Consider the following 17025-nt stretch of genomic DNA (forward strand, 5'->3'; position numbering starts at 1 on the left):
GGCTACGGAGAGCGTGATCACACAGTCATCCGGAACATGCTCTCATGTATGTTTCAGTGTTGCTTGCCTCAAAGCAAGCATAGAAGTCATTTTGCTCATCTGGTAGGCCCGTGTCACTGGGCAGCGGGCAGCTGTGCTTCCCTTTGTAGTCCATAATAGTTTGCATGCCCTGCCACATCCGACAAGCGTCGGAGCTGGTTTAGTACTATTCAATCTTATTCCTGTATTGACGCTTTGCCTGTTTGATGGTTTGTCGGAGGGCATAGCGGGATTTCTTATAAGCGTCTGGGTTAGAGTCCCGCTCCTTGAAAGCGGCAGCTCTACCCTTTATCTCAGTGCGGATTTTGCCTGTAATCTATGGCTTCTGATTGGGGTATGTATGTACGGTCACTGTGGGGATGACGTCATCGATACACTTATTGATGAAGCCAGTGACTAATGTGTTGTATTCCTCAATGCCATCGGAAGAATCCCAGAACATATTCCAGTCTGTGCTAGCATAACAGTCCTGTAGCTTAGCATCTGCGTCATCTGATCACTTCCTTATTGGAGCGAGTCCCTGGTTTAGTTTTTTCTCGTAAGCAGAAATCAGGATTTGCCAAATGGTGGGCGAGGGAGAGCTTTGTACGTGTCTCTGTTTGTGGAGTAAAGGTGGTCTAGAGTTTTTTTCCCTCTGGTTGCACATTTAACATGCTGGTAGAAAAAAACCCACGTTGGATATTTAACATGTGTTATTAGTGCCAGCATCGTACATGGATACAGGTCATGTTCAGTTGATTCTCAATGTAGCTAGCTAGGTAGTTGTCCATATGTCAAGCTATATCTCAGCTAGCTAACCGCTAGAAATGGAGGAGAAGTGCTGAACTAAATCCACCGCCACATTCAAATAGCCCAGTCAGTGCTTGAGCACTCCTGTTTTTGCTGTGCATAGCTAGCCATGCTAGCAAGTCAGACGAATGTCCCTGTTGTCTGAAATCTTCTCAGCCAAGTATAGACGTAGTGAAGATATCCCTCGGTGCTCCTGGAGTTGAGCCATGTAGAAACACATCTCAAAATAAACGTAGCTAGCTAGATAGTAAACAGTCAAGTGTCTCCAGCCAGCTCCCGCTTGAGTGTGATGTATTAGTTGCCATTAGTCTCAGTCAAATATAACAAACAAATAAGTCTGTGCTCCTGGAATGAGAAGATAAAACAACAATGCTTTCATGTGAAAAGTAATATCCAAGTGGATGTCATGAAAATCAGTCCGTTGTCAGCTAGCAAATTAGCCAGCCAGCCAGCCATATATTTCTCCAGCCTGACTGCTAGCCTTCCTCGATCAACTTTACTCTATGGGCATAGAAGACGGGGAGGGTGTCGGAGCTGAAACTTGATCCCCTTCTTGTTGAGACCGGTTTTGATGTCCTTGAATTCAGCTAATTTCTTCACAAGGTTGCCACTCAGGTCCGGGTAGAATCATATATCTTGGCCACAGAATTTTGGTTCATGTTACCTTGCCCAGCACATTGCACATTCCTTGTCTTGGTAATAATGAAAGTGGGCTATGATTAACCTAGGTTGCTCACCTGAGTTGGGTATAGGGGAGAGGGATCTGTGCACTCGGTCGAGCTCCGGCGGCTTGTCAAAGACACCTTTACCCATCACTTCCACCAGCATGTTGGAGACAAATTTCACAGGGTTGACTCCAGTCTAAATTCTCTCCATGACGCCAACAATCAGATGTTTTCCCTTCTGGCATAATTCACCAGCAAATCTACCTTGGAAAGTGGAGCTGTGTTGGCTGTTTCCATATGAGATACAGCTCAGCAATCCGCTCGGTGTTGTCAATGGAGAAACCTGCTAGTGTAGTGAGGCATCGCCCAAATGTGTTGACTGTTTCGCAAAAGGCGTCAATGGAAGTTTGGAGAGGTGCAAGCCAAGTGCTGAGGAGACAAGCCATATCCTCTTTTAGGCTACTTATTTGTTTAGCTACCTCAGCTACAAGAGTGGTCATATGCAAGGCCTCCAACTCTGCAGCAGGGCTGGCAGCCATATACAGTAGTTGGTTTGGCCTTCGATGTGTTGGTTGTAGCAGTTCTATCTGGGCTGGTCTTGCTCAAACTACCATAAAAAGTGATCAAAAGAATATAACAAACTGATACATCAACATAAAAACTGACAGCGGAGTGTAAAAACTTTCAAATAAATGTTTAATTGGGTACCTTTCTCAAACACGTCTTCTTACATCGCCTGACCGGAAGTCTACCATTACTACACAATACTAACTGAAATGTCAAAGTGAAAAGAAGGAAACTCGTACAGAATAAAACTATTCCAAAATATGCATCCTGTTTGCAAAAAGGCACTAAAGTAAAACTGCAAAAAATGTGGTAAAGAAATTAACTTTATGTCTTGAATACAAAGTTTTATGTTTGGGGCAAATCCAACATCACTGAGTACCACTCTTCATATTTTCAAGCATGGTGGTGGCTGCATCATGTTAGGGGTATGCTTGTCATCGGCAAGGACCAGGGAGTTTTTTGGGATAAAAAAAAACAGAATAGAGCTAAGCACAGGCAAAATCCTACAGGTAAACTTGTTTCAGTCTGCTTTCCAACAGTCACTGGGAGAAAAATTCACCTTTCAGCAGGACAATAACCTAAAACACAAGGCCAAATATATATGAGTTGCTTACCAAGATGACATTGAATGCTCCTGAGTGACCTAGTTACAGTTTTGACTTAAATCGTCTTGAAAATCTATGGCAAGACTTGAAAATGGCTGTCTAGTAATGATCAACAAACAACTTGACAGAGCTTGAAGAATTTTACAAATAAATATCTGCAAATATTGTACAATCCAGGTGTGAAAAGCTCTTAAAGACTTACCCAGAAAGATGTACAGCTGTAATCGCTGACAAAGGTGATTCTAACATCTATTGACTCGGGGGTGTGAATACTTACGTAAATTACACGTTTCTTCATTTAATTTTCAATAAATTAGCAAACATTTCTAAAAACTTGTTTTCACTTTGTCATTATGGTGTACTGTAATCTATTTAATCTAAATTGAATTCAGGCTGTAACATACAGTGCCTTGCGAAAGTATTCGGCCCCCTTGAACTTTGCGACCTTTTGCCACATTTCAGGCTTCAAACATAAAGATATAAAACTGTATTTTTTTGTGAAGAATCAACAACAAGTGGGACACAATCATGAAGTGGAACGACATTTATTGGATATTTCAAACTTTTTTAACATATCAAAAACTGAAAAATTGGGCGTGCAAAATGATTCAGCCCCTTTACTTTCAGTGCAGCAAACTCTCTCCAGAAGTTCAGTGAGGATCTCTGAATGATCCAATGTTGACCTAAATGACTAATGATGATAAATACAATCCACCTGTGTGTAATCAAGTCTCCGTATAAATGCACCTGCACTGTGATAGTCTCAGAGGTCCGTTAAAAGCGCAGAGAGCATCATGAACAAGGAACACACCAGGCAGGTCCGAGATACTGTTGTGAAGAAGTTTAAAGCCGGATTTGGATACAAAAAGATTTCCCAAGCTTTAAAACATCCCAAGGAGCACTGTGCAAGCGATAATATTGAAATGGAAGGAGTATCAGACCACTGCAAATCTACCAAGACCTGGCCGTCCCTCTAAACTTTCAGCTCATACAAGGAGAAGACTGATCAGAGATGCAGCCAAGAGGCCCATGATCACTCTGGATGAACTGTAGAGATCTACAGCTGAGGTGGGAGACTCTGTCCATAGGACAACAATCAGTCGTATATTGCACAAATCTGGCCTTTATGGAAGAGTGGCAAGAAGAAAGCCATTTCTTAAAGATATCCATAAAAAGTGTCGTTTAAAGTTTGCCACAAGCCACCTGGGAGACACACCAAACATGTGGAAGAAGGTGCTCTGGTCAGATGAAACCAAAATTGAACTTTTTGGCAACAATGCAAAACGTTATGTTTGGCGTAAAAGCAACACAGCTCATCACCCTGAACACACTATCCCCACTGTCAAACATGGTGGTGGCAGCATCATGGTTTGGGCCTGCTTTTCTTCAGCAGGGACAGGGAGGATGGTTAAAATTGATGGGAAGATGGATGGAGCCAAATACAGGACCATTCTGGAAGAAAACCTGATGGAGTCTGCAAAAGACCTGAGACTGGGACGGAGATTTGTCTTCCAACAAGACAATGATCCAAAACATAAAGCAAAATCTACAATGGAATGGTTCAAAAATAAACATATCCAGGTGTTAGAATGGCCAAGTCAAAGTCCAGACCTGAATCCAATCGAGAATCTGTGGAAAGAACTGAAAACTGCTGTTCACAAATGCTCTCCATCCAACCTCACTGAGCTCGAGCTGTTTTGCTAGGAGGAATGGGAAAAAAATTCAGTCTCTCGATGTGCAAAACTGATAGAGACATACCCCAAGTGACTTACAGCTGTAATTGCAGCAAAAGGTGGCGCTACAAAGTATTAACTTAAGGGGGCTGAATAATTTTGCACGCCCAATTTTTCAGTTTTTGATTTGTTAAAAAAGTTTGAAATATCCAATAAATGTCGTTCCACTTCATGATTGTGTCCCACTTGTTGTTGATTCTTCACAAAAAAATACAGTTTTATATCTTTATGTTTGAAGCCTGAAATGTGGCAAAAGGTCGCAAAGTTCAAGGGGGCCGAATACTTTCGCAAGGCACTGTAACTAAATGTAAAGTAAGTCCAGCGGAATGATCTGACCTGGGGTGAAAGGAGCATCTATGAACTACTAACTCCCTCCCTCAGGTATGATTTGGGCAGAGGTAAAAGAGATCTGGTCCCAGGGAGCGGGAGAATACCTCTTAGAACCATGGAACTTCTTGGACTTCGGAATGTTGGCCATCTTCCTGGCGTCCTTCAGTTCCCGCTTCTCTGCCTATAACCACACCCACTCAGCCCAGCTATATGTCCACACACACTACACCCACCTCTCTACGCTGGACAACATCACCCTTCCACCACACGTACACTACTACACACTGGGTGAGTATACACACACCACACCACACACATACACAGAGCTTAGACTTGAGTCAATCATTCATTTAATCAATCAACCAACCAACCAATCAATCAATCCCCCCCAGCTCGTCTCTCCTGGTTGCCCTCTGACCCCCAGCTGATATCTGAGGGCCTGTATGCGGTTGCCGTGGTGCTCAGTTTCAGCCGCATCGCCTACATCCTGCCAGCCAATGAAAGCTTCGGACCGCTGCAGATATCACTGGGACGCACTGTTAAAGGTACACACACACACCTAACTAACTGCTATTTATGCAGGCAGGTCCCTGGTGACACAAGTCAATATTTGACGTCCATCCATGTCTAAGGATGTCGGGAGATGACGTGGAAAACGGCTGCTAGAGGCAACAGTGAGCGGTGTTACCTTCAAGGTTTTCGGTTTTGCTAGGGTGTTGTGGACAGGGATTGCAGATGGGTGTAAGCATCTGCCTCTTATTCCGAAGTTTGCAAGTTTGAGTCCAGTGATATAAAGTTGTTTTTGGTATTTTTGTTTTAAGCCTATCCCAAACCGACTCTTACCTTAACCAACCAATCGGAGTTAATGCCTAACCTTAAGACTTTTGAGTTAATGCCTGAACTGAACTCCAACCTTAAAAATGCAGATTTAATGCCTAAACTTAGCCTTAAACACTTCTAAGAGTTATTCTTGGAAAAAAAAAATGAAATTTGACATTGAGAAACATGGATGATCGTCTAATTCTGACGTGAGACTGTGAGACCTGGTAGGTTAATGGGTTGCATGTTTCATCACAATATTGTTTTGAAGACTGACTCCAGACAAAATGTTCTACTCAATGCCTTCTCAATTGGAGTTGATAAAAAGTTAGTCTAAAGTTAATTGTGGTGGCTTGGAAAAACAATGACATTTCTAAAGGAGGCAAATCATTAGTAGGAAAACCTTGTCATCATTGTGATGTCGTCAAAATGTCTTTAGACGTAGTTTAGCGTTAACTATTTAGCCAAGACTGAGGGGAGAGCACCGGATTTTAGCTAGCTAACTTAAGCATTGCTAAGTACTTTTGACAAACCTTGATAGCTAATAACAACATTGCCATCTGTCTAAAGTAAAATTGCCGACATCATAAACATGGCAAAGTTGTTTACTACTAATTATTTGCCTACTGTATTAACATTCACACCGGAGTATCTCATATATAACCCCAACACCACAATAACCTCTCTGTTACTCTACCTGATTATCTCATATATAACCCCAACACCACAATAACCTCTCTGTTACTCTACCTGATTATCTCATATATAACCCCAACACCACAATAACCTCTCTGTTACTCTACCTGATTATCTCATATATAACCCCAACACCACAATAACCTCTCTGTTACTCTACCTGATTATCTCATATATAACCCCAACACCACAATAACCTCTCTGTTACTCTACCTGATTATCTCATATATAACCCCAACACCACAATAACCTCTCTGTTACTCTACCTGATTATCTCATATATAACCCCAACACCACAATAACCTCTCTGTTACTCTACCTGATTATCTCATATATAACCCCAACACCACAATAACCTCTCTGTTACTCTACCTGATTATCTCATATATAACCCCAACACCACAATAACCTCTCTGTTACTCTACCTGATTATCTCATATATAACCCCAACACCACAATAACCTCTCTGTTACTCTACCTGATTATCTCATATATAACCCCAACACCACAATAACCTCTCTGTTACTCTACCTGATTATCTCATATATAACCCCAACACCACAATAACCTCTCTGTTACTCTACCTGATTATCTCATATATAACCCCAACACCACAATAACCTCTCTGTTACTCTACCTGATTATCTCATATATAACCCCAACACCACAATAACCTCTCTGTTACTCTACCTGATTATCTCATATATAACCCCAACACCACAATAACCTCTCTGTTACTCTACCTGATTATCTCATATATAACCCAAACACCACAATAACCTCTCAGATACTCTACCTGATTATCTCATATATAACCCCAACACCACAATAACCTATTTGATACCCTACCTGATTATCTCATATACAGTGGGGCAAAAAAGTATTTAGTCAGCCACCAATTGTGCAAGTTCTCCCACTTAAAAAGATGAGAGAGGCCTGTAATTTTATCATAGGTACACTTCAACTATGACAGACAAAATTAGATTTTTTTTCTCCAGAAAATCACATTGCAGGATTTTTAATGAATTTATTAGCAAATTATGGTGGAAAATAAGTATTTGGTCACCTACAAACAAGCAAGACTTATAGCTTTCACAGACCTGTAACTTCTTCTTTAAGAGGCTCCTCTGTCCTCCACTTGTTACCTGTATTAATGGCACCTGTTTGAACTTGTTATCAGTATAAAAGACACCTGTCCACAACCTCAAACAGTCACACTCCAAACTCCACTATGGCCAAGACCAAAGAGCTGTCAAAGGACACCAGAAACAAAATTGTAGACCTGCACCAGGCTGGGAAGACTGAATCTGCAATAGGTAAGCAGCTTGGTTTGAAGAAATCAACTGTGGGAGCAATTATTAGGAAATGGAAGACATACAAGACCACTGATAATCTCCCTCGATCTGGGGCTCCACGCAAGATCTCACTCCGTGGGGTCAAAATGATCACAAGAACGGTGAGAAAAAATCCCAAAACCACACGGGGGGACCTAGTGAATGACCTGCAGAGAGCTGGGACCAAAGTAACAAAGCCTACCATCAGTAACACACTACGCCACCAGGGACTCAAATCCTGCAGTGCCAGATGTGTCCCCCTGCTTAAGCCAGTACATGTCCAGGCCCATCTGAAGTTTGCTAGAGAGCATTTGGATGATCCAGAAGAAGATTGGGAGAATGTCATATGGTCAGATGATACCAAAATATAATTTTTTGCTAAAAACTCAACTCGTCGTGTTTGGAGGATAAAGAATGCTGAGTTGCATCCAAAGAATACCATACCTACTGTGAAGCATGGGGGTGGAAACATCATGCTTTGGGGCTGTTTTTCTACAAAGGGACCAGGACGACTGATCCGTGTAAAGGAAAGAATGAATGGGGCCATGTATCGTGAGATTTTGAGTGAAAACCTCCTTCCATCAACAAGGGCATTGAAGATGACACGTGGCTGGGTCTTTCAGCATGACAATGATCCCAAACACACCGCCCGGGCAACGAAGGAGTGGCTTCGTAAGAAGCATTTCAAGGTCCTGGAGTGGCCTAGCCAGTCTCCAGATCTCAACCCCATAGAAAATCTTTGGAGGGAGTTGAAAGTCCGTGTTTCCCAGATCTGCATGGAGGAATGGGACAAAATACCAGCAACAGTGTGTGAAAACCTTGTGAAGACTTACAGAAAACGTTTGACCTCTGTCATTGCCAAAAAAGGGTATATAACAAAGTATTGAGATAAACTTTTGTTATTGACCAAATACTTAATTGTCCACCATAATTTGCAAATAAATTCATTAAAAAAAATGTTTTTCTCATTTTGTACCTATGATGAAAATTACAGGCCTCTCATATTTTTAAGTGGGAGAACTTGCACAATTGGTGGCTGACTAAATACTTTTTTGCCCCACTGTATAACCCCAACACCACAATAACCTCTCTGATACCCTACCTGATTATCTCATATATAACCCCAACACCACAATAACCTCTCTGTTACTCCACCTGATAATCTCATAACCCAAACACAACAGTAACCACTCTGTTAATATACCTGATTATATCACTTTCTCACCACTCCCGTGTGTGTGTGTGTGTGTTGCAGACATCTTGAAGTTCATGGTGATCTTTATCCTGGTGTTCCTGGCGTTTATGATCGGAATGTTCAACCTCTACTCTTACTACCTGGGGGCCAAGCAGAACGATGCCTTTACCACGTAAAACATTCACACACACACAGTCCTACTACCTGGGGGCCAAGCAGAACGATGCCTTTATCACGTAAAACATTCACACACACACAGTCCTACTACCTGGGGGCCAAGCAGAACGACTCCTTTATCACGCATTACATTCACACACAGTAACAACTTCCGTGCAGCCTTTAGCTCAGCAGGCTAACTCAGATGGTTTCAACCCAGTCCGTTACATACGGCTTTATTTTCATTCTAATTATGTTTTATTTCCAGTGGTGCTTCAAATAACTCCCCCATCCTCCCTTCTATTTCCCCTCCCCTCCCCTCCCTCCAGTCTCGAGGAGAGCTTTAAGACTCTGTTTTGGGCGATCTTCGGCCTGTCGGAGGTGAAGTCGGTAGTCATTAACAACGATCACAAATTCATTGAGAACATCGGCTACGTGCTGTATGGTGTTTACAATGTTACCATGGTGATCGTTCTGCTCAACATGCTGATCGCAATGATAAACAGCTCTTTCCAGGAGATAGAGGTACACACCCCACTACTGATGCTACCAGACTCATAATATGATTGGTAAATACTGTAACATTTAAGAACTTGCCCCCTAATCCCCCTGTCCAAAACGTGTAAACATTGGACCATAAATTGTGCCTTCCTGTATTATACTGATGTTAAAATGTTTATTCTATCCTACTGAGCCATTTACTTTGTGTTCATATTCTTATCTTTTGTTATTTCTTATTGTTGAGAAGGAACACGGAAGTAAGCATTTCATTGAACAATGTATACCATGTGTATCCCGTACGATAAATAAAACTTGAAACACACCCATGCAAGCACACACATACGCAAACTCAAAAACACGCCTGACACACACAGGATCAAGGCCCTGGCATTGTAAGGTCTCATCAGTCAGACTCTCCTAAACCTGTTTAATAATCTCTCCTTCCTTCTTCTCTGTTCTTCTCTCTCTCTCTTCTGTTCTTCTCTCCCTCTCTCTGTCCTCTCTTCTTCTCTCTCTCTCCCCATTCTCTCCTCTCACTCTCTTTCATTCTCTTACCTTCCTTCTCGCTCTCTCTCTCCTTCCTTCTCTCTCTCTCTCTCTCTCTCTCTACCTGTTTACAGGATGATGCTGATGTGGAGTGGAAGTTTGCCCGTGCCAAGCTGTGGTTCTCCTACTTTGAGGAAGGCAGGACCCTGCCCGTCCCATTTAACCTGGTTCCTAGTCCTAAAGCAATGTTGGGGCTGGCCACTGCTGTTAGAGAGCTGCTGCTACACAGCCACACACAGCCACCTGACGGAGCGCAGCTCAACCAGGTACACACACAAACACACCTCTTTGTTCATCCACTGTATCAGCCTCTAGTTATGGTAGACGATGGTCCTGTATCAGCCTCTAGTTATGGTAGACTTAGGCTCTGTATCAGCCTGTAGTTATGAACCATGGTAGACGTAGGTCCTGTTTCAGCCTCTAGTTATGGACCATGGTAGACCTTGGATCTGTATCTGCCTCTAGTTATGAACCATGGTAGACATTGGTTCTGTATCTGCCTCTAGTTATGGTAGACCTTGGTCCTGTATCTGTCTGTAGTTATGAACCATGGTAGGTCTTGGTCCTTTATCTGCCTCTAGTTATGAACCATGGTAGACCTTGGTCCTGTATCTGCCTCTAGTTATGGTAGACGTAGTGTAAGATGACGCCGACAGAGACGGTTCGAATTCTTAGGAAACTGCAGTCTGCTGCCTCAGTTTGTATGATGGCAATTTGCATATACTCCAGAATGTTATGAAGAGTGATCAGATGAATTGCAATTAATTGCAAAGTCCCTTTTTGCCATGCAAATGAACTGAAACCCCCCAAAACATGTCCACTGCATTTCAGCCCTGCCACAAAAGGACCAGCTGACATCATGTCAGTGATTCTCTCATTAACACAGGTGTGAGTGTTGACGAGGACAAGGCTGGAGATCACTCTGTCGTGCTTATTGAGTTCGAATAACAGACTGGAAGCTTCAAAAGGAGGGTGGTGCTTGGAATAATTGTTCTTCCTCTGTCAACCATGGTTACCTGCAAGGAAACACATGCCGTCATCATTGCTTTGCACAAAAAGGGCTTCACGGGCAAGGATATTGCTGCCAGTAAGATTGCACCTAAATGAACCATTTATCGGATCATCAAGATCTTCAAGGAGAGCGGTTCAATTGTTGTGAAGAAGGCTTCAGGACGCCCAAGAAAGTCCAGCAAGTGCCAGGACCGTCTCCTAAAGTTGATTTAGCTGTGGGATCGGGGCACCACCAGTACAGAGCTTGCTCAGGAATGGCAGCAGTCAGGTGTGAGTGCATCTGCATGCACAGTGAGGCGAAGACTTTTGGAGGATGGCCTGGTCAAAAGGTACAGGGATTGGACTGCTGAGGACTGGGGTAAAGTAATTTTATCTGATGAATCCCCTTTCCGATTGTTTGGGGCATCCAGAAAAAAGCTTGTCCGGAGAAGACAAGGTGAGCACTGCCATCAGTCCTGTGTCATGCCAACAGTAAAGCATCCTGAGACCATTCTTGTGTGGGGTTGCTTCTCAGCCAAGGGAGTGGGCTCACTGACAATTTTGCCTAAGAACACAGCCATGAATAAAGAATGGTACCAATACATCCTCTGAGAGCAACTTCTCCCAACCATCCAGGAACAGTTTGGTGATGAACAATGCCTTTTCCAGCATGATGGAGCACCTTGCCATAAGGCAAAAGTGATAACTAAGTGGCTCGGGGAACAAAACATAGATATTTTGGGTCCATGGCCAGGAAACTCCCCAGACCTTAATCCCATTGAGAATTTGTGGTCAATCCTCAAAGTGCAGGTGGACAAACAAAAACCCACAAATTCTGACAAACTCCAAGCATTGATTATGCAAGAATGGGCTGCCATCAGTCAGGATGTGGCCCAGAAGTTAATTGACAGCATGCCAGGGCAGATTGCAGAGGTCTTGAAAAAGAAGGGTCAACACTGCAAATATTGACTCTTTGCATCAACTTCATTTAATTGTCAATAAAAGCCTTTGACACTTATGAAATGCTTATACTTCAGTATTCCATAGTAACATCTGACAAAAATATCTAAAGACACTGAAGCAGCAAACTTTGTGGAAAGTAATATTTGTGTCATTCTTAAAACGTTTGGCCACAGCTGTATACAGTACGAAATTCGAGCAAGGGATGCATTCCAGAGAGAACTAAGAGATTGTAGCATTCTCTGTTTCATGGAAACATGACTCTCTCGGGGTATGTTGTTGGAATCGTTTCAGCCACCGGGCTTCTCCATGCATCGCGCCGACAGAGATAAACACTTCTCTTGGAAGAGGAAGGGCGGGGGTGTATGCTTCATGATTAACGACTCATGGTGTAATCATAACATACAGGAACTCAAGTCTTTTTGCTCACCCGACCTAGAATTCCTTACAATCAAATGCAGGCCATTTTACCTACCAAGAGAATTCTCATCAGTTGTTGTCACAGCGGTGTACATTCCCCCTCAAGCAGACACCAAGACGGCCCTCAAGGAACTTCACTGGACTCGTAGCTGGGGATTTTAACAAGAAAATTTGAGAACAAGGCTACCTAAATTCTATCAGCTTCTTTATTGCACTACGCGCAGGGGTAATACACTCGACCACTGCTACTCTAACTTTTGCGATGCATACAAAGCCATCCCCCACCCTCCCTTCAGCATATCCGACCACGACGCCATCTTGCTCCTACCGTCTTATAGGCAGAAACTCAAACAGGATGTACCAGTGATGAGAACCCATTCAACGCTGGTCTGACCAATCGGAAGCCACGCTTCAAGATTGTTTTGATCACACGTACTGGAATATGTTGCGATCATCCTCAGAGAACAGCATCGTCCTATACGCTGACTTGTGAGTGATTTTAGAAAGAAGTACATTGGAGATGTTGTACTGTGACTATTAAAACCTACCCTAACCAGGAACTGTGAACGGGTGGCGGAATTTGTGCAAAACTGAAAGCATGAACCACCGCATTTAACAATGGAAAGATGTCCAGGAATATGGCTGAATATAAACAGTGTAGTTATTCCCTCCGCAAGGCAATCAAACAAGCGAAATGCCAGTACAGGGACAAGGTGGAGACGCAATTCAACGGCTCAGACACGAGACGTATGTGGCAGAGTCTACAGGAAATAATGGACTACAAAAAAAAGCCACGTCACAGGCACCAACATCACGCCTCCAGACACCTTCTTTGCCCGCTTTGAGGATACAGTGCCTCCGTCGCGCCCCACTAACAAGGACTGCGCCTCCCCCCTCCTTCCTTCTCCATGTGAGAGAATGTGAGAAAAACATTTAAATGTATTAACCCTCGCAAGGCTGCTGGCCCAGAGGAAGGAAATTGCCCTGCGTGCAACAGAAGAGAAGTCCAGGTCACAAAAAAAGTCCTCAGGTCATCTTGGAACAAAGCTGTCCTCTCCAACTCTTCCTCTGAAGAAGCTAGGCTAATTATTGAAACAATGATGGCTTAGCAAGGCTTCTAATTGGCTAAAACAAAATAGGTTACTTTAGTTGATTACAGCATAAAAGGTCAAAATATTTAAGTGAATGGTACAATAGAAAATTAAACATTGACCCTGAAATTTTGTTTCTTCTACGTTTGCACATGAAAGTAACAAGTGTTTGATGCAATAGAAAACACCATAGGCTCATCAACAAAGGCTGTAGTAAAGGGTAATGATTATAATACATGGTTTATGAGGGTATTAGACTGGGACAAAGCGCACCAATTCATCATCATCATCAGGGTTTCAAACGTGGGGCAAAACACATCATAGGAGTTGACCACTGGTCTAAAAACCAACCATTTATTTTCCTGGGGCAGAGCAACAATGCACCACACCCAAATGTGAAAAGATAACGTTCAACTGTGCAACTATAGAAAATAAGGTTGCATGATAATACATAAGGGTTCCTATTATTACATTTGTAAGTGCATTTATAAATGGTTAACTGGAGGCAAGCACTGACTGCCGATCACACTATTTTGACCAATGCGTTGTAACCTGCTTTTCACTGGTTTATAATGCATTTACAAATGATTAAATAACCATTAATAACGTAATTATAAAACTTACTGTAAAGTGTTAACGGTAATACGTATTTATATAGGTATGTAAACAGTATTAATATAGCAATTGTAATAGTATTGTAAGTATTTAATACTGTGTCTCTGTGTGTTCCAGCTGGGAGACAGTAAAGCTTCAGGATACAGCAACTCTCCGAGACCCACCAGATACCAGGTAACATACACCAGGATTATTTTATTATTTTAATGAGCATGGCCTTATTTATATTACAGCATATTGGATGACTGTCATTCATATTCCATGGACAAAGCTCAATGTAACAACGATAGGTTTAGGCTACTACATGATACTGTAATTTTCCCTAAACCTATCATGACGTTGATAGAACCTAACCTATGAATGAAAGTTTACAATGTAGGTTCACAGGTCAAGAGAATTCTTAACAATCAAGCTCACAGACAGTAACATATTCAATATCATCTTGTCTGCATCTAGCTGATAATATATATATTTTTTTATTTAACCTTTAATTAACTAGGCAAGTCAGTTAAGAACAAATTATTTTTTAGAATGACGGCCTAGGAACAGTGGGTTAACTGCCTTGTTCAGGGGCAGAACGACAGCTCGGGAATTCAATCTAGCCACCTTTCAGTTACTGGCCCAACTCTCTAACCACTAGGCTACCTGCCGCCCCATCTAAGATGCAAGCATTAGTACAACAGTTGCAAATGAGAGATTCTATTGGACCAATTCAGCTATGTTTATCCCCATTTCATTCCGTTTAAGAAATTTTTTTCAACAGAATATGCAGAATGAATACACCCCTAATCACACACAAACACAGTTCATTTCGTAGCAGCCACATACAAACAGCATTATCACTTTTCACGTTGTAATTCCTTCTCTGATCTACTTGGTCTCCTCCTCTCACCTTTTGCCTTCGCTTGTGGACTTCAGTGCACAACACATCAGCTGTATGTGACCAGGTGAAAAAACCATTCCAAGCCAAAGCTTCATATCATACCCTCTAAATGCTACACACAGCCTACATTGTTGTCACCATATTATCTAACGTCATAGTCAACATAGCTAACATAACTAATGCACTAGTAAACTTGCTACAATCATGCAGTACAGTCAGCAAGCATTTTAGCAGTTACACCGGAGTGCCCTGGTGGCAATAAATTAATACAACCAAAAGCTTACCTTGACTTAAGAGTTCCAGTGTTGGATAAGCCATAGCCAGTTAGCTAACGTAACATTCCTCTCTGTTTTGAGCTGGGTTTTTGATTAGGCTAAACAAGCTAGCTAGATAAAGTAGCTAACTAAGTAAAAGTGAGAGAAAAAAATACTACGAAATATAGCTAGCTCTCTCTCCCTTTCTCTTGCCTCTCAATCATTTTTTAAGAAATGTATATGTTCAAAACTGTTAAACTTCCTTTCTCTCGCTTTGAGTCAACTACTCACCACATTTTATGCACTGCAGTGCTAGCTAGCTGTAGCTTATACTTTCAGTACGAGATTCATTCTCTGATCCTTTGATCGGGTGGACAACATGTCAGTTCATGCTGCAAAAGCTCTGATAAGTTAGAGGACGTCTTCCGGAAGTTGTCATAATTATGGAAGGGGGGTGATAACAATGAGCCTCCTAGGTTTTGTATTGTGGTCAATGTACCCAGAGAAGGATGGAAGCTAAGCTGTCCTCTGGCTACACCATGGTGCTACCCTACAGAGTGCTGTTGAGGCTACTGTAGACCTTCTTTGCAAAACAGTGTGTTTTAATAAATTATTTGGTGACGTGAATATGCAGTATTTAGTATATTATATATATGTTTCACTATTTGCATTTTTATGAAAATCACTGAAAAGGATGGTCCTCCCCTTCCTCTGAGGAATCGCCACTCACTCACTCACAATACCAGGTTACAATAATGAATGTATATTTTGTAAGTTTATCTGTTCAGTTTGTGTGTGTGTATTTTGCAGAAGATCATGAAGCGCCTTATAAAACGTTACATCATCAAAGCCCAGACGGACAAAGAAAATGACGAGATCAACGAAGGTGACTGACACACACACTTCAGTCATAAGAAATGCCGAGTAGTTTTGAAACTTTACTCAACGCGAACTGTGTGGTCTGTGTGTGTGTGTATGTGTGTGTGTGTGTGTAGGTGAGCTGAAAGAGATTAAGCAGGATATCTCCAGTCTGCGTTATGAGCTGCTGGAGGACAAGAATCACAACATGGAGGAGCTGCAGGAGCTTCTGGGGAGGCTGAGAGAGACTTACAACACACACCACACAGAGGAACACACACAATAACGCACACCACACAGAGGAACACACCACACAGAGGAACACACCACACTGAGGAACACACACAATTACACACACACCACACAGAGGAACACACACAATAACACACACCACACAGAGGAACACACCACACTGAGGAACACACACAATAACACACACACCACACAGAGGAACACACACAATAACACACACCACACAGAGGAACACACCACACACACCACACTGAGGAACACACACAATAACACACACACCACACAGAGGAACACACACAATAACAGAGGAACACACACAATAACACACACACACACACCACACAGAGGAACATACACAATAACACACACACCACACAGAGGAACACACCACACAGAGGAACACACACAATAACACACACACCACACAGAGGAACACACACACCACAGAGGAACACACACAATAACACACACACCACACAGAGGAACACACACACAACACAGAGGAACACACACAATAACACACACACCACACAGTAACACACACACCACACAGAGTAACACACACACCACACAGTGTAACACACACACCACACAGAGTAACACACACACCACACAGAGTAACACACACACCACACAGAGTAACACACACCACACAGAGTAACACACACACCACACAGAGTAACACACACACCACACAGAGTAACACACACACCACACAGAGTAACAC

The 17025-nt window shown here is 42.4% G+C and overlaps 1 protein-coding gene across 1 annotated transcript in view; it reads left to right on the forward strand.

The window, feature by feature from the left end:
* The window catches only part of trpc6a (transient receptor potential cation channel, subfamily C, member 6a), a 54071-nt gene extending 37577 nt beyond the window's left edge, over positions 1-16494 (forward strand). The window contains exons 10-17 of the mRNA XM_021617324.2: positions 4780-5016; positions 5121-5273; positions 8833-8944; positions 9258-9453; positions 10050-10241; positions 14169-14225; positions 15999-16074; positions 16184-16494. Of these exons, the coding sequence (XP_021472999.1) occupies positions 4780-5016; positions 5121-5273; positions 8833-8944; positions 9258-9453; positions 10050-10241; positions 14169-14225; positions 15999-16074; positions 16184-16332 (1172 nt within the window). The 3' untranslated portion in view covers positions 16333-16494. The remainder of the gene's footprint in view (positions 1-4779; positions 5017-5120; positions 5274-8832; positions 8945-9257; positions 9454-10049; positions 10242-14168; positions 14226-15998; positions 16075-16183) is intronic.
* Positions 16495-17025: the final 531 nt, after the last annotated feature.

The sequence above is a fragment of the Oncorhynchus mykiss genome, chromosome 10 (assembly GCF_013265735.2).
Source record: "Oncorhynchus mykiss isolate Arlee chromosome 10, USDA_OmykA_1.1, whole genome shotgun sequence".
NCBI lineage: Eukaryota > Metazoa > Chordata > Actinopteri > Salmoniformes > Salmonidae > Oncorhynchus > Oncorhynchus mykiss.